At 61.4% G+C, this 23,077-nt stretch overlaps 1 protein-coding gene across 3 annotated transcripts; it reads left to right on the top strand.

The window, feature by feature from the left end:
• Positions 1-430: 430 nt before the first annotated feature.
• GIPR (gastric inhibitory polypeptide receptor) lies at positions 431-22,165 on the top strand. Of its 3 annotated transcripts, none has more exons than XM_075915344.1 (14): positions 431-829; positions 7,245-7,428; positions 8,466-8,607; positions 10,155-10,262; positions 10,511-10,632; positions 11,091-11,188; positions 11,771-11,927; positions 12,673-12,832; positions 13,892-13,952; positions 16,355-16,424; positions 17,125-17,213; positions 19,376-19,514; positions 19,972-20,013; positions 20,891-22,165. In XM_075915344.1, the coding sequence occupies exons 2-14, from the start codon at positions 7,372-7,374 to the stop codon at positions 21,227-21,229; spliced, it is 1,584 nt and encodes a 527-aa protein (XP_075771459.1). In that variant the 5' UTR covers positions 431-829; positions 7,245-7,371; the 3' UTR covers positions 21,230-22,165. The 3 variants fall into 3 exon arrangements, with proteins under 3 accessions (XP_075771459.1, XP_075771461.1, XP_075771460.1); XM_075915346.1 differs by having other exon boundaries at positions 438-829; positions 8,508-8,607; XM_075915345.1 differs by lacking the exon at positions 431-829 and adding an exon at positions 6,122-6,549.
• Positions 22,166-23,077: the final 912 nt, after the last annotated feature.

Here is a 23,077-nt window from a genome sequence, read left to right as displayed (position 1 = left end):
TCAGGAGAGGGATCACTTGATGATTGATTCCCTGTTCTGTTCACTCCCTCTGGAGCACCTGGCATTGGCTGCTGTGGGCAGACAGGACACTGAGCTAGATAGATCTTTCTGACCTGGTCTGGCCCCTCTGATGTTCTTATGAATCCATGGCCCTTGCCCCTCTGTAAATTTGAACCCCCTCCCCAATTTCAGTTCCTGGGGAGAATACTGCCTGACTTCGGCTGCTGCGCTTGACGCAGGAAGGGCTTTGTTCCCCAACAGTAAAATCATCCGCTCCCAGCTCTGCCCTGCGGAACCCCGGGCGAGTTAGTCCGGAGCTGCGTGCCTCAGTTTCCCCACACCCACCCGCCTGTGTGAAAACGGCAAGGGGCCTATGGGAAAAAAATGCAGCAGCTGCTGCCTCTAATCCCGCCGAAATCTGATCTTATCTTTCTCAGACACAGGCCCCCTCCGCTCTCGCAAGGGTTAACGTAAGTAGTCACCTCCGAGACTGGCACCTGCGCTGCCCAATAGCGGCCCCGCCCTCGGGCACGGGCTCTCCGCGGTGCGCCCTGGGCGCGGTGGCTGGGGTGGCCCCAGGCTCCGGCGGGACGTGCCATTGAGCTGCCGCGAGGAGGGAGAGCGGAGCCCGGCGAATTCCAGCGCCCCCCCCAACTCTCTTGCATAAACCCCCCCGCTCCTTCCCCAGTCACCCCCGCGCTGCCAGCTCCAGCCGGGCGGGGGGGGGGGGGGGAGCCGAGCGCCCCTTTAAACTTCGCCGCGCGCCCGGGTTGCGGGGCTCGGGCATGGAGGCTGCGGGCGCAAGGCGGCGCTCGGACGGAGCGCGCAGGTAAGGGGCCGCGTCCGCCGGCGGGGGGCGCTAGGGAGCTGGGGGGCGCCTGCCGGGGGAGGGCGCTGGGGAATTCGGGGGAGCGCGAGAGGGTCAGGGCAGCGGGATCGCTTCTGGGGGGCTTTAGGGGGTTACCAGGGCTCCGGCTGCCTGCGCTCCCCCGGCGTCTCTTTGGCACAGCTAGATCCAGCGCAGAGACAGCGGGTCGCTTCCCTCCAAGTTCTGGCCTCTGCCCAGCAGGAGCCACCCGAAATCGGTCTATGGGCACGGGGATCAATCCGGATTCTGGTCTGTGTATACAGGGAGCAATCCGGATTCTGGTCTCTGTGTATGGGTCCGTTTGGATTCAGATCCCTGTTTACAGTCGGAGTTCTCTGGTCTCTGTACTCAGGGATCAATCCAGATTCTGATGTGCACAGGGATCAATCCGGATTCTGGTTTCTCTCTGTATGGGTCAGTTTGGATCCAGATCCCTGTTTACAGTCGGAACTCTCTGGTCGCTGTACTCAGGGATCAATCCAGATTCTGATGTGCACAGGGATCGATCCGGATTCTGGTCTGTGTGCACAGGGATCAATCCGGATTCTGGTTTCTATGTATGGGTCCGGTTGGATCACAACCCCCTTTCCAGCGGGGGCCATGTGGACTCAGGTCTGTGTACGCAGGGATCAGTCCAGAATCTGGTCTTTGTCCGTGTGTCATTTTGGATCCAGATTTCCATTTCCAGCAGGGGCCATCTGGACTCTGTGCTCAGTACACAGGGATCAGTCCGGATTCCCGCAGCTCTGCACGGCCACTTTGGATCCGGCCCCCCATGTCCAGCAGGGGCCACCCAGGCTGTGGGCTCCGCCTAGTGGGGTGAGAGTGGGAGGATGTCAAACTCTGGTCTCCTTGCACTCTGGGGTCAATCTACGTTTGGGTGGTGGCCTTCCCAGAGTGGAGATGAACCCTGTATCAGTGCACGCTGGCTCCAGGCCAGAATGTCTCCCTTGATACAAGTGGTGCTACTGCCGGTTAAAGCGATCTGGGCTTGGCCCCACTGGTGTTGCATTTAAAGGGACACGCTTCCAGAAAGGGGGGCTTTAAAAGAGCCACAGAGGAAGCGGGACAGGCCGGAGTTGGGAGAGGGGGTGGGCTACGGAGACTCTCCCAGCCTGGATGCAGAGTCGGAAACCTCTGCCGCTTGGGGGCTGGTGTTTCCAACTGGGATGGAGGGCTGCCCCCTGGAGCGCTTTGTGGAAACTCCAGTAACTGTATGAAGGGCCCAGGAACAATGTTTTCTCTAATTTTTTTCCCACCCATGTGCGGAATAAATTTTGGCGCATGCACCAAGGTGCGTGTGAATGTGCACCACCGGGAGAAACACAGGCTGTCGGCTGTGGGCACTCTGTTAATCAGCTGGGTGGCATCTACATCTCTGCCGGGTAGCCACCCAAACACACAGCTTACAGGGGACCACTGCCCCACAGAGAGGGGGCCACAAAGCAGGCACAGACACAGCGGCCCCCGTCCATGGCATGGGGAGGCATGTGGGCCGGGGCTGGGAGGGCACAAAGGGGGGGGGGCTTGCCCTGTGGATGAATCTGGCCTTCTGCATGGCTGTGAATCAGGCACCACTGTCCCCCCAGGTGGGGCTGAGCTGGGTTTGTCAGGGGAAGCGTGGGGCTGGCGTGTGATGGCTGTTCTGGGTGGGGCAGGGGGTACCCAGCCGGGGCTTTGGGCAGCAGGGTGAGTCAATAGCTGCACCCGGGTTCATTCACCCCTCGCAGATCTCTGCGGGGTTCAGACCTGGCCGGGCGGTCTGTGGGGAGGGAACCAGAACAGACCGGAGTTCACCTCCCAGCTGACGGGATTGGGGGTGAGACCCCTGCAGAGGGGCAGGGTCCCCCTGATCCCAGCAACCCCCCAAATACAGGGAGAGGCCCCCCCCCAGAGAGACTAGCATGCAGCCTTTACCTTCTCGCTGATGCTGTTCCTCTGGCTTTACTCAGGTTCCTGGCCGAGCTGCCCGGGAGTGGAGTGGGAACAGGTGCCGGGCAGGGCGGGGGAGCGCTTGGCTCTTGGCTCCTGTGCCCAGTTGCAGCTGGGCTTTTTAATCAAATCACAATGTTTGTGTTTCGTTTAGACGTGCAGAGGATGGCAGCAGCAGAACATGCCTCTGCCAGGAGCCAGCCTGGGAGGCAAAGCCAGGCTGGCCAGGGAACTCGGGGTGTGATAGAGACGGGCCAGAGGAGACGTCCCCCTCAGAGCTGGGAAAGGAACTCAGGAGTCCTGGGCTCCTGGCTCTCTTGCTCTAACCACTAGGCCCCATTCCCCTCCCAGAGCTGGGAAAAGAACCCAGAAGTCCTAGCTTGCATGCCCCCCCTGCTCTGACCACTAGGCCTCACTCCCCTCCCCTCAGATTGGAACCCAGGCATCCTGGCTCTTGGTGCAATACCCTGCCCCCCAGACCACGTAGCCAACACTCCCCCCCCCCCCCCGTGGCTGCGTGACTTGGCTGGGTGCAAGGGACCATCCCACATGGAACAGAAGGGGGGGGGATGAAACTTCCACCCCTAGGCCTTGGTGTGCGAGGGCTTCTAATGGCTCTGGCCAGAGAGTCCCTTGCTCCCCAGGGGCTGGTTCTGGGGTCCCCACCCCCGCCACCCTCCCCCCGCCAGCTCGGCTCTGACGTGAGGGGCCGGATGCCGGGAGACGCTGAGAGTGAACATTGATTTTTTAACTTCCCCGGTGGCTTTTAGCCGAGTAAATATTATTGCGCAGCGTCCGGGGAGCTGGCGGGTGATTGATTAGAGATGGGAACACGGAGCAGCTGGTTTGCATGGCTGGCTCCGGCTGCTGCGTTCCTCCCCTGCCACCTCCTCAGTGGCGGGGAGCGTAAGAGGGGAAGCACTGCCTAATGGTGAGAGCACAGGACTGAGCATTAGGACTTCCATCCACCCCCATATACACCCACATCTGTCTGTCCATCCGTCCTTCTGTCCTCACACACACCCATCCATGCATCCATCCTTCTGTCCTTCCATCCATCCATCCATCTGAGCCCACTCATCTCCTTACCCATATATCTATGCATGCATCCCGGCACATACACATCCCTCCATCTCCATACACACCCATCTGTCCACCCATCTCCCTACACATTTGTCCTCCCCTGTCCACCCCCTCCCTAAACATCTGTCCACCCATCTCCATACGCATCTGTCCACCTGTCCACCTATCCATCGCCTTACACATCTGTCCACCCATCTGTCCATCCAACTCCCTACACACCTGTCCACCCATCTGTCGATCCATCTCCCTAAACATCTGTCCACCCATCTCCATACTCATCTGTCCACCCATCTGTCCACACATCTCCCTACACATCTGTCCACCCATTTCCATACACATCTGTCCACCCATCTGTCCACCCATCTCCCTACACATCTGTCCACCCGTCCACCCATCTCCCTACACATCTGTCCACCCGTCCACCCATCTCCCTACACATCTGTCCACCCCTTTCCATACACATCTGTCCTCCTCTGTCCACCCCTCCCTAAACATCTGTCCACCCATCTCCATACACATCTGTCCATCCATTATCCATTCCTCCTCACATTACACCGATCAGTCTCTCCAATCCCAGCTCTAGCCTTTGGTCTCTCTGTCTGCAGTGAGTGTGTGTGCGTGTTGGGGGGGCTGCATGTAGCTTACACGCTGCAGCACGGCCAGTTCACACGTGGCCACCAGCTGGTTGGCTTTGCTGGGGCAGGGTCGCTGGGGCCCCTTCTGCTCTGGGAGCCGGGAGGCGCTTTGCTCAATGCTCGGCGCTCCCTTTCCGATGGAGGCTGAAGGCCCAGCCCGGAGGGCTCCAGGGAGCCGTGCCGTTGCATCCAGACAGGATGGCCCTTGGAGCTGCCCAGCTGTGAGGCGGCGGCGGGGGGGAGGTGATGGAGCCCTGTGCATGGTGCCCCTCGCCTCCCAGCCTGCTGCCTGCTTGGCTGAGTGACCCTCCAAAGGGGCCCAGGGGTCGGGGCAGGTTCTCGAGCACCCACAGCCCCACCGCTGCCCGGTGCAGGAGCGGCCATGGCTCTGGGTGCAGACAGAGCCTCCCCGTCTCCCCGCTGCCGACGCAGCACCCAGGGCTGCCCTGACACTGAGCTCCCATACGGGAAGCTGCTGGAGGGCTTGGCGTGGGCAGGGTCCCTACCCCGGCCACTCAGCAGCCCATCCAAGGGACAAAGTCCAAGGCCAGCCACGCCGATCCCCATGTGTCCTGATCTCAGACAGGGACGCCGCTCCCCGGCTAGCCCCAGAACACGCCACTCCCCAGCAGCAGCCGCATATCCGGGTGTCTGAACCAGAGGCACCAGCAGGGGCCTGGCATGGGTCAGAGGGGGGACTGGGGTGTCGCTGGCTGTCTTGCTCTGGGGGCAGCTGGTTTCAGTGGTTTTCTACCTGGGGTTGCGGAAACCCATCTCCTTCATTTCCAAAGGGGCCGGCCCGTCCATTTGAAATGTTTGGGGCCCACAGATGCAAGAAGGTGGACCCCCCCCCCCCCCAGCTCCAGAGTGCCTGGCTGTGCTCCCCGTGGGCGGAGCATTTGGGCAGCCGCTCAGGAGAGAGTCAAATGCTGCCCAGTGGATTCGCAGAGCGTCCACAGCTGGCAGGCTGCGTTGCTAAGGGTGGTGCACATCCACACGCGCCTTGGCGCACGGAACAAAATGTATTCCGCGCACGGATGGAACAAATTAGAGGGCGCCTTGGTGCCTGCCCTCTGACTCAGTTCCCGGCCACTAGAGGGTGAAATCCCACTCACTAGGAGAACTGTTCCTCTCCCCAGACATGGCAACTTTGGGGCAGAAACTGCTGTGGGGAGTCTACCTGTGCGATACCCTGCCTTCCCAGCCCCCAGCCATAGTAGCACCCCCTGGAGGAGTCAGCCCAGCTAGGCCAGCCTCCTCTGACACGTAACACCCCAGGACATCGGGGCCGTCCTGGGCCCATTGAGCTGGTGCTGGGCTGCTGAAGGGTCCGAGTTCAAATCCTCCCCCCTCCCTCCCCCAACTTGTGGGTCTGGATTCCCTTGGGAGTTCGTTATTCCAGGCCTTTGCAGGGGGGAGTTGTTATAAGACAAGATGGGGGGGGGGGGGAATTTGCTAGTCAATTGAGGAATGACTCCTTCCCCTCCCAGAGCCAGGGGGACAGAACCTGGCACCCAGCCCCCTTGCTCCAACCAGTGGACTCCACTCCCCCTCAGTGCAGGGGGTAGCACCCAGAGGCTTTGGCTCCCAGCTTCAAACCTGGCCCCATCCCTCAGAGCTAGAGAAGAAGCAAGACAAGCCGCCTCGAGGGAGATGTTCCCCCAGGGCCTGCCCTGGGGCCAAGAACGCCTCGGGAGCATGAAGACGCCAGGGAAGGGTTTGCACGTGGATGCTGAGCTCTGGCAAACTCGGCACGGGGATGGCCGCCTCGGCCCCGGGAGCTAAGGGAGGTTCTGGCCCATGGGGCAAGAGGAAGGGCTGGGGGGGCAGCCGTGCCAGGCTGAGGGTGGCTCTTTCTTCAGGCCTGCGTCTCTCCCATCCCCGGGAAACTGGGCTTGGCAGGGCCTTTCCGCCTGACAGCGCCCGCTCCGGAGAGGGCGCCCCCCCGCCTCCTCACCGTGGTAACCCCGGCAGGGCTGCGTCAACACCAGCCTCTCGGCGGCAAAGTGCCTCGGGGCTCTTGTTTGGGCAGTGAGTGGCACCGCGGGGGGCGAGGGGGCGACGGTTCGGGAGGAGACAAGAGGCTCCACGGCCTGCCCGACACTGGGCGGGGTGGCACGTTCCACCCCAGAGGTGGCCGCATCTCAGCGCCAGGGGAGAGAGCCATGTGGAAACAGCCCCCTCTAGGCAGCACGGGACTCTTCTAGGGGCAAACCCGCCCAGCCCTCAGGCTCCAAACTGCCTCCTTGCCTGCCCCTAGGCCTGTCTGTGGATCTCAGACCCAGCCTCCCTGCCCAAAACCCCCGATCCTCCCGCCCGCTGTCAGGTCTCGGGCGAAGGTCCAACCCGCCCACCCGTGTCACTCAGCCGGGGTCCCGGACACGTTGAATGTGCCCTATAAATAGCCCCTTCTCACCAGCTGCTGCTGCTGAGGGTTCTCACGGGAACCAGGCCCTGCTCTGGAGGGTGGGGAAGCCGAAAGGGCTGGAGCCCGGCTTGCAGGTGGGATCTGTCTGTGCCCATCCCCGTGGCATCAGATCCCTTGGCAGGCAGGCCGGGTGGGCTGAGCTCACGGCCTTGCCCCCAAGGGGGCTGCTGGAGAGCGGGGCCGGTGCTCTGGGTCTCTGTTCCATCGCTGAGACTGGCAAGAAGCCCAACATGCCCCCGGGCCAACCTCAGCACCGGGGACTCCCCCTTTTCAATCCGTTCCTGCTGCTTCCCCCTAGGACGCCTCTCCCCGGGTGCGCCCCAGCTCGGCTGGAGAGGGACGGAGACGGCTGCCGGAAGCCACGCCCGCAGGATCCCTGAGCTGGACGCTGTGCACTGGCCTCATGACTGCACCGCGGCCGAAGCATGTGGGAGCCTCTTACTCTCTTCCTGCTGCTTGTGTCGCTCCGGGGAACAGCCGAGGTAAGATTGCGCCCCCCCCCCGCTCTCCTTGGCTGGCACGCAGCTCAGGGCCTCCCCCCACGCCACACCCCTCGCTGTGGTGCAATACTGCACCGCCACTGGGTTCTGCCCCACTGCCGACAGCGCCCCCTTCTGGGAGAGGCCGGGGCTGCAGTACCCACAGTCAGGATCTGCCTTGCTCCCTACAGCGCCCTCTACTGGGAGAGGATGGGACTGGAGTAGCTGGGGGCTCTCCCCACAGCCAGGGTCTGCCCTGCTCCCTACAGCGCCCCCTGCTGGGAGAGGCCGGGGCTGGAGTGCCCACAGCCAGGATCTGCCCTGCTCCCTACAGCGCCCCCTGCTGGGAGAGGCCGGGGCTGGAGTGCCCACAGCCAGGGTCTGCCCTGCTCCCTACAGTGCCCCCTGCTGGGAGAGGCGGGGGGGCTGGTGTACCCACAGTCAGGATCTGCCTTGCTCCCTACAGCGCCCCCTGCTGGGAGAGGCGGGGGGGGGGGCTGGTGTACCCACAGTCAGGATCTGCCTTGCTCTCTACAGCGCCCCCTGCTGGGAGAGACGGGGGGGGGGCTGGTGTACCCACAATCAGGGTCTGCCTTGCTCCCTACAGTGCCCCCTGCTGGGAGAGGCTGGGGCTGGTGTACCCACAATCAGGGTCTGCCCTGCTCCCTACAGCGCCCTCTGCTGGGAGAGGCGGGGCTGGTGTACCCACAATCAGGGTCTGCCTTGCTCCCTACAGCGCCCTCTGCTGGGAGAGGCGGGGCTGGTGTACCCACAATCAGGGTCTGCCTTGCTCCCTACAGCGCTCCCTGCTGGGAGAGGCGGGGGGGGGCTGGAGTAGCTGGGGGCTCCCCCCACAGCCAGGGTCTGCCCTGCTCCCTACAGCGCCCTCTGCTGGGAGAGGATGAGACTGGAGTAGCCGGGGACTCCCTCCACAGCCAGGGTCTGCCCTGCTGCCAACAGCGCCCCCTGCTGGGAGAGGTTGGGGCTGGAGTAGCCAGGGGCTCCCCTCACAGCCAGCTTCTGCCCCACTCCCCACACAGCTCCGTTCCGAGCCCTTTGCCTTGGACCCCCTCCCGTTGCAGGCGAGCTCCTCGGAGAAGACAGCCAAGGACACGTACGCAGCCTGGAGGCAGTACCAGCAGGAGTGCGAGCACAGCTTGGCGGAGGAGCCGTATCCCACAGGTGTGGGGAGCGGGGTGTCCCTCCCAGGCCGGGGCTGGGGTCGGGCACCTGGGTCCCTCGAGAGCACCCAGCGCTCGCGGGTGCAGCCCAGCCCCCCTCCCGGCATGTCTTGCCATGTGTGTGAACCCATGTCAGGCATGTGATAGCATGCTGGCGTGGTCCGTGGGCATCCATGAGCGTGGCTTGTCTGTGCGTGGCCTCTTCTCTGTGTTTGCACAGCAAGTTTCTGTGCGAGGTTCACACGTGGGGACATAATTTGCACATCTGTGTTTGCGTAGGTGAGTCTGGGCGCGTGGTTTATACTCGTGCGTGTAATTTGCACAGACTGGTGTTGGCACAAGTGAGTTTGTGTGCGTTTTACATGCCTCGTGATTAGCATGTATGATGTAGTGTCAGGGCCTTGCTGGTTGCGGTGCTTGGGCTGTGGGCTGTGGGTGACCCCTACTGGCCTCTGTCTGTAAGCACAGCCCAGCGGGGGGGGGGGGGGCGCTTTGAGGGCCCCCATGATAGTGACCAAACCGGTTCTACCGGTTAAGGGAAGGGAGGGAACAAAGGAAGTGAGAGTTGGGGGAAGGGGCAGTTGCTGGCTGGAATCATGAAGGAGACAGACTAAAGGGGGGGCTGGGAGTCTAGGGGTCCAGGGACCCCATCTCAAGGGGTCTGAGGCATCCTGGCCCGTACTCCTGCCGCCACGTCCCGTCTATGCTGTGCTCCATCCTGGAAAAGCAATAAACCCCCTGGCTACGTCTACACTGGCATGATTTTCCGGAAATGCTTTTAACGGAAAAGTTTTCCATTAAAAGCTTTTCCGGAAAAGCGTGTCTAGATTGACAGGACGCTTTTCTGGAAAAGCACGTTTTGTGGAAAAGTGTCCGTGGCCAATCTAGACGCGCTTTTCCGCAAAAAAGCCCCGATCGCCATTTTCGCGATCGGGGCTTTTTTGCGGAAAACACTACCGTGCTGTCTACACTGGCCCTTTTGCGCAAAAGTCTTTCGGAAAAAGACTTTTGCCCGAAGGGGAGCAGCATAGTATTTCCGGAAAATCACTATCGATCTTACATGAGCTCGTCAGTGCTTTTCCGGAAATTCAAGCGGCCAGTGTAGACAGCTGGCAAGTTTTTCCGGAAAAGCGGCTGATTTTCCGGAAAAACTTGCCAGTCTAGACACAGCCCCTCTGTTCTACTGGCTGGTGGAGTCTGTTCTTGCTGCTACGGGGCTGCATGTTCGGGGGAACTCTGCCACTCGGCCACAGCACGTAATCTGTGTTTGAATAGGCGTGTTTGTGGGTGTGTTTACACACCTGCCTGTGATTAGCACATCTGTGTTTGCACAAGGGTGTTTGCGTGCATGGTTTACACCCATGCCCGTGATTTGCACATACCAGTGTTTGCACAAGGGAGTTGGAGTGCCTATGTGGCTGACACACACGTTTGCACCGGCCTGCTTGCCGGGCATGGGTCACACACGTGGGAGTGTGATTTGCACACGGCGTTTGCCCATCTCTGTGCTGGTGTGTAAAGCCGCCTCTCCTCTTGGCCCCCTCCCAGGCCTGGTGTGTAACCGGACCTTCGACATGTACGCCTGCTGGAGGGACACGCCACCCAACACCACCGCCATGGTGCCCTGCCCGTGGTACCTGCCCTGGCACGACCGTGGTGAGTATCCCTTCCACCGGGGCTCAGACCTCCACACGCCCCTTTCCCGGGTCCACCCCTCGGCCGTCCTGCAGCGACCTGCTCTCTGGGCCGAAGCTGTCGCTGATCTTAGCTGTAGCGGGTGGGACCGTCACGGACTCACCCCCGAGGATGCAAACCGCTTGCAGGGGGGGTCCCTTGCACGGGGGGTCCGTGGTGGAGCCCCTCCTCACCTGCCCCTTGGCTCCCTCTGATCTCCTGCCCGGCAGTGCGCGGCGGGTTCGTGATGCGGCTCTGCGGCCCAGCTGGCCAGTGGGTGATGGACGACTCGGGGCTGCCCTGGAGGGACCACTCGCAGTGCGAGGATGTCAGCACAGACCACCCCTTCCAGGTGGGTGCCAGAGGCCAGCGCCCGGGCTCCTGCAGTGTGGGGGGGAGTCGCTGCGGGAACCTGGGGTGCAGGGTTGGATCCGTCGGTGTGTAGGAGCCCGCGACAGCAGAGGGACTGCAGGGGCCAAGACCGTCCCAAGCGGGGAAGCAGGTTCCCAGAAGTGCAGGGGCTGGGACGGCCGCCCCAAATCATCCTAGGGCTCTGACAGGGGCCGCAGTCCCAGGGTGGCCAGCAGTAAATGGGTCCCGTGCCCGATGGCGTGAAATCTCGTGCGGGCCTGTGCTTGGCTCTTCCCCCTGCCGGCCACAGGCGGCGGCTTCCCAGCCTGGCCCCGTTTGCAGATCAGTGCAGACCCCCTGTCTGCCTCCCTGCCCTTGCTCCCAGCATCTGGGGTGGGGCGGCAGGAGGGGGCGCAGGGAGGGGCATGGAGCTGGGCTTGATCCTCCGTCGCTTTGCAGATGCGGCTCCTGGAGCAGTTCCGACTGATGTACACCGTGGGCTACTCCCTCTCGCTGGTCTCCCTGCTGCTCGCCTTGCTCCTGCTCCTAGCATTCAGGTAGGGCAGCGCCCCCGGGCATGTTTTATCGGGAGCGGGTCCCTTTAATGAAGGGCCTGATCCTGGATTTGCTCCCCGTTTGCTGGAGGAGTCACTCCGGTTTGATACTCCTTTTGCTCTGGGTGTGCGCCATGTGGACGGGATGCAAGGAGCCAGGCCCACTGCAGCGCTACAACGTTGCTCGGGGGGGGGGCGGGGCTTTGAGAAGGGGACTGGGGGTGGGGTGGGGGTGCAGTGTAGACACTCCCCGAGTGACCCGGGCTGAAACCGGAGTAAGCCAGACTGGGCTCAGGCCTGGACGACTCCTCTTGATGTTCAGTTATTGGCACCAGGCTGTCACTTTCTGCCCTTGGTCAGTTTCGCTCCTGGTGCGTCAATGTCTCGCGCACGCTGGCTGGGCACAGGGGTACTCCTCAGCGCCAGCTGCAGGTGGAGGCCTGACGCTCAGCACAAGGGCCCAGGCCTGGCTCCGAGCCCGGGGACACTTGCAGACACTCAGTGCAGCTGGTCGCAGTTGGCAGTGTCAGCGCCGGAGTGTGGCTGCCCCCCATCTCCCCCCCTCCAACTCCCCCTCATTTGCAGGAAGCTGAGGTGCACCCGCAATTACATCCACGCCAACCTCTTCCTCTCGTTCATGCTGCGAGCTGTCTCCATCCTCACCCGGGACGCCCTCCTCCGCGTGCGCTTCTCCAAGGGCCTGCTCTACGAAGGGGACCTCTTCCAGCTCCTCGGAGACCAGGTACCGCCTGGCCGGGGAGTATGGCTCCAGCAGCTTCGCCCCCAATTCACGCCGGGACTTGGGAAGGGGGGATCCAGCCAGCTGGGCCAAGTTCCAGGTCCCCCCATCTCTCAGGGAAAGGAATTCCATGTGGGGCGCCGTGCCCAGTGCATGGGGGGTGAAAGCCAGGGGACTCCTAAGATCGGCGGCTTGGCAGGCTAGGCCAGACCCCACCTGCCTTAAATTCGCACTGAAATTCATGGAGGTGGGCCAGCTGCCATAGGCGGTCGGTGAAGGCAGGTGGTCAGTGAACCCACCTCCAGCCCCGCCCCTTCTATTAGGCCACGCCCCTGGGAGGCGGGGCAGAGGCCACGCATGTGTTCCCCCTTCCAACTACGGGGAGGGGAGGGGAGCAGGCGCGCGCTAGCCACAGTCTCCCAGCCCCACGGGAAGGCACGCTGAGCCCCACCCAGCCTGCATATCCATGGGGTCTCCCCACCAAAGAGTCAGGATGAAAGGCAGTCTAGGGAAACTGAGGCTGGATTGTGGGCAAGGGGCCAGGCTTGGAGATCCATGGGGCCAGGGAATTCCTCCTCCCCCAGAGGAAGGGCTGGGAACTCATCCCATGGGCCAAACCATGGGGGCACAGATCGTGGGAGATGTCCCTGCCCCGAGCAGGATGGACTGGCCGAGCCGGGATGCGGCTCCTCCGCCCGCCACCCGCCAGCGCTCCCATTTCTCTCGCCCTCTCTGCTCCGCCCCACAGGCTGTCGTTGGCTGCCGCCTGGCCCAGGCGCTGACCCAGTACTGCGTGGGGGCCAACTACTACTGGCTGCTGGTGGAAGGGCTCTACCTGCACAACCTGCTGGTGCTCATGGCCATCTCGGAGGAGAGCTGCTTTGTGGGCTACCTGCTCGTCGGCTGGGGTGAGTGGGGCCAGGGGGATGTGGCCGGGAGGGGGCACGGTGGAGGTTGGGCCGTGCTGGCCGGGGCCCAGGGAGACCTGGTTTGGTGATGCTGGGCAGTGCCGGCTGGGAGCACGAAAGGACCCCAGGATCTGTCTGCAGCCGGCAGCCCCCCGAAAGAGTCCACTTTAGATGCTCCCCCTGCCCAGCCCCGCTCTGCCGTGAACGGCCCCTGTGGGGCTCCACCCACAACCCCCGCAGTGAGTCTGGGCATCCCGGCAGGCAACGCCCCGGAGTCCCGCCTCCCCTAGCATGGGCAGCGACTTTCTGATTTCCCTGCGGGCGCCTGACCCCACCTCTGCCCCCGCTCCACCCCTTCCCCCAATGCCCCGCCCCACCCAACCGCTTCCCATACCATTCCGCCCCTCCCCTGAATGTGCCCCACCTTAGCACTGCTTCTTGCTGCCCCCTCCTTTGCCCCCAGCACCTCCTGCCTGCCCCTGAACAGCGGGTTACAAGTGGGAGGGAGGTGCTGGGGTGGGGGGGTGATCTCTGGGGCTGGCGGGTGGGTGTGAACTCCCCTGTTTTCCTTCTGGGGCACCCACGGAGTCAGTGTCGCTAACCACTAGCGCTCCCACCAGCGGCAGGGAGGCACCTGCTGGAGAGAAGGGGGCAAATGCTATTGTGCCTGATGCTGCATATAGTGCATAGGTTCCCAAATGGGGGGGACCCCTCTAGGGGGTGTGACGAAATTCCGGGGGGGGGGGGCGCGAGGCGACCCAGCCCCACTGTAAATCTCCCTCCAAGAAAGAGCCCAGTTCTGTCCAGTAAAAAAAGACCATGTGAAAATGGCCACCTTAAAAGGGCAATGCCTGCTCTGCTCTTAAAAGGGCAACTTTCTTTTTTTTTTTTTTGCTCAGCAAGTTTTGCTGCAATTTTGGGCGGGGGGGGGAGGGGGCATGAGGGTTTCTCAAAAATCAAAAAGTGGGCATGATGCCGAAAAGTTTGGGAACCACTGATGTAGTGGGCCATCTCATGGAGAATGAAATTCTTAACGTCTGCGTCTGTCTCTCCCTGCAGGAGCCCCCATCCTGTTTGTCATTCCCTGGGTGATCATCAGATACCTCTACGAAAACAACCAGTGAGTCCAGCCAGCGGGATCCCTTTGGCTTGGGTGTGGCACAGAAAGGACGTGGTTGGAAGTCTTGGAAGGCAGGGGAACAATTTCACACTCGGTTTTGTTTTCCTCACCAATGGCCAGGTTTTCATTGAAACCCCCTGTGACGTAGTGGGGGTACCTGGCTGGTTTCTATGCTGCTGGCTCTGGGGTAACCCCCACTGGCTGCCGTGGGTACCACGACCCAGCAAAACAGGATGAGTCACTATGCAAACCAGTGGCCAGACACCCCCCATGGAGAGGAACAAAGGAAGGTGGAATGCTGCCCTGGCTGGGGGGCAGGGCTGGAAGAGAGTTAGTGAGTTGCTGGCTGGGAGCATGGAGGAGATGGGGGACCCCCAACGCGCCGTCACACCCCCAAAGCCTGATTTAAAGGGAATGTGTTTTATGGTTTTCACCAGAATGTCTCATCCTCGGGTCCCAGAAACAGGGAGCAGAACATTGCTAAAAATGACCGGTCCCAGTTTGATGAAAAAGTCACTTCTTTACAAAAAATTGAATCAAACACCCTGAACAGCTCCAACCTGAGATGGACGCCGGTATCCCCATCCCTATTCCTGCCCCTGTGTAAATCTCTCTGGGTGCGGGAGCTCGCTGCTTTTGCATTGCTGGGCAACTCCGGATCCGTGCGTCTAGAACTGGAACCGTCTGCATCTGGAGCATCTGCTAATGGGTTAATTCTGTGAGCCAGAGCGAGTAGCAGATCTGAGGCTCCCATATGCTCCAGCCACCTGAGGGATTTAGGACAGAATTTCCTCCCCTCTCCCGGTGTATTCTGGGGTTGGGGCTTTTTCATCTCCACCCTCTGAAGCATCAGGGATAGGCACGGCCAGAGATGCGACCCTGGTCAGGGCGTGCCAGCGAGGGCAACCCCCAAAATTTTCTCACAAGCTGTCTGGTTCTTGATCCCATGCTCAGGGTTGAACTAATCACCAGATATGGGGTGCAGAAAGAACTCCCCCCCCATCAGGTTGGCTGTGGTTGTGGTGGGGGTGTAGTCACAGTCGTCCCCTTGGGGTTGTTCCCCAGTGTGCTGCCTTGCTCTATGAGGATCCCTGCCACCGTGTCCTACTGGGTCAGAACCTCTGGTCTCCCTCAGCCAAGGCAGAGTTGGGGTTACCACCCCGCCTGCAGAGCAACACAGATACTAAACCAGCTCACCTCCGGGAGGAGGACTTAGTTCTAGGCTCAGCACCCAGAAAACTGAACCCGCAAAGGGGATGAACCCCTCCAAAGAAACCTGTCTTTTTCTGGGTAAAACTTTTACACAGGAAGAAGCTCATAAGATTAATTCCCTTTATCAATGAAAGAGAGATATGCACAGTGGTTGCTCCCCCGGATACCAGTTATTTACACTGGCTTGTTAATAAACAAAGGAGCTTTTATTAATCATAAAAAGCAGGATTGAAGTGGTTGCAAGGGACTGCAGACAGATCAAAGTAAGTTACTACATTAAAATGAATAGAAAGCGCATGGCTGATTCTAATCCACTAAGATTATCCCTGGTAAAAGCTTCCAGTCAGAGTTGTTCTTTTGCTCTGACTTGAGTCTTCAGCCCTCTGCAAAGTTCCTTGCATCCTCTCAGTTTGGACCAGACAGTTTCCAAAGCTAGCCGGAGACATGGGATTTCCCATTGCTTAATAGACTGTCCCCCACGTTGGGAATCCTTTGATTGCTACCACCACCCCTTGTTCCCATGGAAAAACACCAGGTTCAAGATGGATTCCAGCACCAGCTGGTATGGCCACATGTCTTTCTAGACCAACCACCGTGTGGGCTGACAATTCAAACAAGGCTGTTTCCGAGGCGCTGAGTTGATCACTGAGCCTTTAGGCTTCCGGGACACCGGTCTTAGCACATTTCAAACTATACGCAGATTCACACTTCATCTTCCCAGCCTCACAGACAGGATACACGCGCCAAAGGAGGGTACCCGGATCCAACAGACTGGAACTATAAGATGGGGATGTTACATGACCTGTTTTGCATAAAGCATCTCCGAGCTATGCATATTCATATTCACAAGCCGATTCTTATAAGGCATGGGAGGGGGGGCTGTCATAGTGTTCTTGGGGGATTTTTTTTTGTCTTCCTCTGCTGCAAGGGGCATGGATCACTGAATGAACCCCCGCTCCTGGGGCATCAGGTCCTCTTTGTTCTTTATTACGTGACCCCAGTGGGGAGCAAAGGCCTGTCCTCAGCTGCTTGGGGTCACAGACAGAATCTGTGCTCCCCAGGGGAGCAGCCCGTGGTGGGGGGAGAGAAGGTGGGTGCAGTCTGGGAGGCTGCTGCCCTCCTGCCATCACCCCCATCCTGCTGTGCAGCTTCGTCCCGCCCGGCCAGATTGACTGGAGTTGGTTTTCCAGGTGCTGGGAGAGAAATGATAACATGGCCTATTGGTGGATCATCCGCTGCCCCATCCTGCTGGCCATCCTGGTGAGTCACAAAGCCCCTACGGCCTCCGCCAGCAGGGGGCGCTGCAGGGAGGAGGGTGCTGGATGTATAGGGATCGTCTAGTGTCTCCAGTCTCAGTGTTGCCCTCCAGGGGGCGCTGTGGGGAGGGAGCGCTGGATGTGGAGAGAGCACCTGGTGTCTCCAGTCCCAGTGTCATCCAGCAGGGGGCGCTGTGGGGAGTAGATTGGGGCACTGGGTGTGAGGGAGGTTCTGTGAGGAGTGGGGGGGGGCAGTCCCAGTTGCTCCAGTCCTGGTATCCCCCAGAAGGGGGCGCTGTGGGGAATAGATTGGGGGTACTGGCTGTGGGGGGAAAGGGGGTTCCGTGAGGAGCGGGAGGGACACTCCCAGTTGCTCCAGTCCTGGTCTCCCCCAGAAGGGGGCGCTGTGGGGAATAGATTGGGGGTACTGGCTGTGGGGGGAAGGGGGTTCCGTGAGGAGCGGGAGGGACACTCCCAGTTGCTCCAGTCCTGGTCTCCCCCAGAAGGGGGCGCTGTGGGGAGCAGGCGTGGGGTACTGGCACTGGGGAGCAATGCTGTCTTCCCCCCCATGTACAAACACCTCCCCTTCGTAAACACCAGCCCTGCTGCGGGGGCTCCCAGCCCATCCCCAGGGCAGAGGGCACCAGTGGGAACTGATGCCCCCGACCTCCCCACCCCCGGGTGACCCCCTCTGTCTCTCTCAGGTTAACTTTGTCATATTCGTCCGCATCATTAAGATCCTGGTCTCCAAACTCCGGGCTCACCAGATGCGCTACACGGACTACAAGTTCAGGTAGGCAGGGGCCAGCCCTTGTGGTGCCCCCGGCCGGGAGTCCCAGCTCCCTGCGGCAGCATCAGCTCCAGCTCTTCGGATCTGGCAGGCTAACTGTGCTCAGGCCTGGCTGGGCCTTGGGTGGTACCATCCCCAGCAGGGCAAATCCAGGGCACAGAGCAGGGACTCACTAGGGGGCGCTCTCCCCTGGCAGTCCGTGCTTACTGCAGTACCTCAGTGTGGCCCTAGGGGGCGCTGTGCTGCATAGAGTGGAGCTGGGGCTCACTAGGGGGTGCTCTCCCCTGGCAGTCGGTGCTAACTCCAGTACCTCAGTGTGGCCCTAGGGGGCGCTGTGCTGCATGGAGTGGAGCTGGGGCTCACTAGGGGGCGCTCTCCCCTGGCAGGCATAGCTGGCCCCACTGCCCCAGTGAGGCCCTAGGGGGCGCTGTGCTGCATAGAGTGGAGCTGGGGCTCACTAGGGGGCACTCTCCCTTGGCATGCACAGCTGGCCCCACTGCCCCAGTGAGGGCCTAGGGGGCGCTGTGCTGCATGGAGTGGAGCTGGGGCTCACTAGGGGGCGCTCTCCCCTGGCAGGCATAGCTGGCCCCACTGCCCCAGTGAGGCCCTAGGGGGCGCTGTGCTGCATAGAGTGGAGCTGGGGCTCACTAGGGGGCACTCTCCCTTGGCATGCACAGCTGGCCCCACTGCCCCAGTGAGGCCCTAGGGGGCGCTGTGCTGCATGGAGTGGAGCTGGGGCTCACTAGGGGGCGCTCTCCCCTGGCAGGCACAGCTGGCCCCACTGCCCCAGTGAGGGCCTAGGGGGCGCTGTGCTGCCGGGAGTGGGATGGGAGCTCAGAAAGGGGCACTTGTAACGTGATCCCCAGGGGAAAGCCTGGCACGGTGGAACCACCGTACCCCAGATTTCTCCAGCCCGGACTGTCGCACACAATGTTCCACTAGCCCAACCCTCCGGGCCCCGTGAGCGCTCGGTTCCCCTTCTGTGGCGCCCACCCCAGCCACGTGACACGGATGCTCTCGGAGGCGCTCGAATCCGACAGCGAGGGACCCCTGGCGTCCCGGCAATACACCAGCGGCGACTGCTCCAGCCGCTCCTGGGCAGTGCAGGCTCGTGAATTCGTTTGCCAGGCAGTCCAAGGACAGAGACCAGCCTTTGCAATCGGAGCGAAGAGTCGCCAAGCCCTTCCGCCGAAACCACCCTGGTTTAGATAAGCGGCCGAGATACCAGCTCCAGAGAGAGATTGTAGGGGACTAGAGACGGTGGACAGAGAGCTGTTACCTACACAATCCAAATAGAAACCATCTCAGTTCTAACCCTAGCAGAGAGCCATGTGCCGGAGACCTTTCCTGCCAGCAAAATAACCCCTCCCCCTGACAAGGGAGAGCGTCTCCCCCCGACAAAGCGCTGTCCACCCCGCCGCTTTGATCCGTCAACCCTTTGTCCGTCGGGGGGTGTTTCTTCCCCCGCAGACCTGATGGACAAAAGTGCAGAGCAGACGAAGCCGGAGCAACACTGGAATCTCATAACAGCTTGGGACCAGGGTCCCCGGCCTGCAGACGATCTCCCAGGGGTTGAGATGGGGTGGGGGGGAGGGTCTCTGTCCCTTTTTTATACTTTCTTCTGGCTGCTAGAAGGATCCTTGCTGGGCCATGGTCAGGTTGACTCCACTGCTCCTCCTTGCCGCATGGGACAATCTTCAGACACTCGAGAGCCAGGGCATGCCTGCTCGGGCACATCAGACCGGAGTCCCAAAATCCCCTTCTCCAGGGCTGTCCCTGGGGGGTACGGGACCCAGGGCAACACCTTCCCCGTGCAGACACCACCCCTGCCCCACACCCTGCAGGGCGGGAGCTTAGGCGGTGCTGGGCTGCAGGGAGCGGGGGAACAGCAGGGGGCGCTGGGCTGCAGGGGGCAGGGCAGTGGCTCAGCAGGGGGCGCTGTGGGGCACGGAGTGGCGTAGGGGTCCAGCAGGGGGCGCTGGGTAGGGTTGCCAGGTGTCCGGTATTCTAACAGACCGTCGGGTTTTTGCGCCCTCTGTCCAGTAAAAACATTCTGAAAATACCGGTCGGTATTTTTGGGGAGACCATCTGGCAACCGTAGCGCTGGGCTGCAGGGGGCAGGGCAGAGGGGGACTTGACCCCGCTCCTCTATTGCTGTCTCCCAGGCTGGCCAAGTCGACGCTGACGCTCATCCCGCTGCTGGGCATCCACGAGGTGGTGTTTGCCCTGGTGCCGGAGGAGCAGGCCCAGGGCACGCTGCGCTACATCAAGCTCTTCTTTGAGCTCTTCCTCAGCTCCTTGCAGGTGGGCAGCGGAGCTGGGCCCCCAGGGCTGGCAGGGCGGGAGCTGCGGCAGGGCCCACCCTGCCCCGAGGACACGGGACAAAGGGATCGCCCTACACGGGGGCTGCATTTGAGTTCTGGGGCCTCTCAGGTCGGACATAGGCATGACCCTAGCACCTCCCCAGCTATGTGGGGCACTGTCAGGCCAGCCCCCCCCCAGTCCCTTACTCCCAGGGGCCCATGGGACGCAGCTGTGGGGCTGCCAGCTTTGCAGAGAGCCAGCGAAGAGCAGCCCCACACCCAGCCTGTGGTTGGACGGGGGAGTGGTGGGTTCCCTGGGCACAGACACTCCTCAAAGGGAGCCTCCCCCTCCTCTCCACCCCGGGGTATTCCCAGGCAGGGCCCCTCCTGTGCCGACGCCCCCTGGTGCATCCCGAGGAGCTGGGCCCAGCCCTGCCTTATCTGCTCTTGTCTTGCAGGGTCTCCTGGTGAGCATCCTCTACTGCTTTTTGAATAAGGAGGTAGGTTCCCCTCACTCTGGGGCAGGGCTGGCTGGCCTACTTCTGAGTCCCATTAACCCCTCCCGCACCACCGTGCTGGCTCCCCGGTGAACGGCTGGGGGCCCATCCCAGACGCCAGCGAGAGAGAGAGAGAGCCCAGCCCATGAGAGCCGGCAGAGGGCAGAGGCGAGGTGTCGCTCCTAACCTACTGCAGGGGGGCAGGGGAGGGGCTGATCCCTTGGCAGGGCTGAAGTGGCTCTTTCTGGGCTGGGTCCTCCACTGGGGTAAATCAGCTGAATTCTGATGAACTTCAAGGGAGCTCTGCTCATTGACCCCAGCTGGGATGTGAGCCCATTGGCCTACAGCCCATTGACATGGGCTGGGATCTGGCCCATTGACTCCCATGAACCCATTGACCCCAGCCGGGGTCTCACCATTGATCCCAGTGGAGCTACGGCCCATTGACCCCAGCCGGGGTCTCACCCATTGATACCAGTGGAGCTACGGCCCATTGAGTCTCGCCCATTGATCCCAGTGGAGCTACGGCCCATTGAGTCTCGCCCATTGATCCCAGTGGAGCTACGGCCCATTGAGTCTCGCCCATTGATCCCAGTGGAGCTACGGCCCATTGACCCCAGCCGGGCTCTTGCCCATTGATCCTAGTGCAGCTACAGCGAACAATTTTCTGGGCATCCTGCTCTCTCTGCTCCTCTCCGTGCACAAGACCCAATGGGATGGCAATACCTCACCCTCATTCACCCCACACTGGGCTGCGTGACCCCTCCTTGCCCTGCTGTGGCCTCCTGCTGCCCCCCCCCCCCATGAACCAGGGTCTCCTCCCTCCTGGGCATCACTTAACATCCCCCCCCCCCCCCCACTTTGCTCTGCTCTGCTCCAGGTCCAGTCTGAGATCGGGAGGAAGTGGCAGCGGTTCCAGCTGGGCATGCTGGAGAAGCACCGGCCGAGTTGCAGCCGCGGGTCGTCCTGCCACTGCCAACTTTGCAAGCCCCCCCAGGGCAGCTGCCCCCGGTCCCCCAGCCACCTGGGGAAGGGGGGGGCCGAGGCGGACTCGAACTCCAGCTGGGAGAACTCCTTGGGCAGCTCCCAGCGGCTGCGTTGCCCCCCCACAGGCAGCAAATCCTATGGCTACCTCCCCGTCCCGACGCAGCCAGAGGGCAAAGAGCTGCTCCCCAAGGCCAGGGGGCCTACGGGCAAGGTGGCAGAGAGCTGCTGTTGAGATCAGCCGGGGAGCCGGGAGAGGGGAGCCGGGTGGGGGACTCTGACTGGCATTCCCTGTCTTGGGCGAGGGAGGCAGTTGCTGCACCGCTAGAGTGGGGGGGCTTGGGGGCTGGGGCACGGCCCAGAGGGTCTGCAGGACCAGTGTCCCCGCTCGGCCTGGTAGCCTCTCGGCAGGGGGCAGTTCCCCCGGGTGCGCCCATGGACAAATGGAGTGGGCACGAATGAGTCCACTGTGGTCCCCAGATGCACGTCTCCTTGGGCCTGAGGGGGACGCCTCTGGCCCCCTGGGATTCCACTGCCCTGTTGGGGCCTCCCTGGCTACTGTAGAGCCGGCATAAGGGCCCTGAGCTCCACCCGAAGTGTAGCAGTGGCTCGGGGCCGGCCTAGAGTTCACTGCTCCCTCTGTGGCTATTCTCTGCCCCCAGGGACTATAGGAGGGCAGCGAGAGGGTGGGGCTGGAATCCACTGGCCTCTAGGTATTGCGCCCTTGGTTAGAAGATGGAACAGCAGTTAGGTTGCCCTGAGGTCCCCTAACAGAGAATAGGGGCCAGGCAGGGCCTAGTAAGCCCCTCAGAGCTTAAATTCATCTCCAGCCAGTCTCGCCTCAAGTGCTGAGCTGGGGAACCGGGCCTCTGAGGCGCGGCCACCTCTTTGGAACCGTCTGCGGCTCTTGGCCTCGGCGACGTCCTGCAGCAGCAGGTTCCACAGGTTAACTGTATGTGGTATTAAAAAAGCATTGACTTTTGTGGTATGTGTTCCCTTAGCATGTGAGGGGGCTGGAACCTACAAAGCCACAGGGCGTTGCCTGCAACTGTACAGGGCTTATAGAGGTGAGTGAGAGGGGAACCTGCGTCCCCCAACCAAAGCTAACACGAGTGCAGGGGGCCAGCCACCAGTTTAGCCCAGGATCCTGCCGGACTGGGACAATTGGCTTTTCACACCTGGTGTTCCACCTCCAGCTCTAGCACAAGCATGTGAAGAACCCACATGTGCCTCGCCCCCTCCCACATTGCTCTACCCTACACCAGAGCCTCAGGCAGGGGGTGGAGGGAGTGGAAGAGCCTCCAGAAATTGCTCTTGCGCCCCACCCTCGCCTTTTAAAGAAATAAAATAAAACAGCAGCTCATTGCTACAGCAGCAAAACTGCATTAACAAGGCAGGGCGCTGCGTTCTAGCTCGCCCACGAGGCAGGGGCTGCACGCCTGCATCAGGGTGGGCCCTGCAGGCGTTAACTCCGTGGCTGGGCAGAGGGAGAGTACAAGGCCTGCTTCTGGCAGGTGGACGGCTCCTCGCTTAGCCCCAGTGGCAGCGCCTGGGGCTAAGAGAAGGTGAGATCTAGTCCTGCTCTCCAGGGTTATGTCTACACTTGCGGCTTCTTGCGCAAGACTCCGCAGAGCGTCCAGGGGTAAGAGCTGCCCGCCTGCTCTTGCGCAAGGAAATTTACAGCACGGCGTGGTAAGAGAGGGCTTCTTGCGCAAGAGCTACGCTCTTTTTTAACAGGTATAAGCCCTCTAGCGCCGGAGCTCTTGCGCAAGAGGGCAGTGTGGACGCTCAGCAGGTGTTTCTTGCGCAAGAAAGCCCTATGGCTAAAATGGCCATCAGAGCGTTCTTGCACAAGAGCGTCCACACTGCCATGGATACTCTTGCGCAAAAGCACATCTCCCACATGGCAGTGCGGACGTTTTCTTGAGCAAGAGTTCTTGCACAAGAACCCTTGCGCAAGAAGCCGCCAGTGTAGACATAGCCCAGATGTGGTCCACAGCTGGGCTATGTCTACACTCGCTGCTTCTTGTGCCAGACATATGCAAATGAGGCTCATTTGCATACCTAATGAGCCGCCAATTTT

The sequence above is a fragment of the Pelodiscus sinensis genome, unplaced genomic scaffold (assembly GCF_049634645.1).
Source record: "Pelodiscus sinensis isolate JC-2024 unplaced genomic scaffold, ASM4963464v1 ctg34, whole genome shotgun sequence".
Lineage (NCBI taxonomy): Eukaryota > Metazoa > Chordata > Testudines > Trionychidae > Pelodiscus > Pelodiscus sinensis.
Note: the sequence above shows the minus strand (reverse complement) of the source record. Positions and strands in the feature narration are given on the sequence as shown.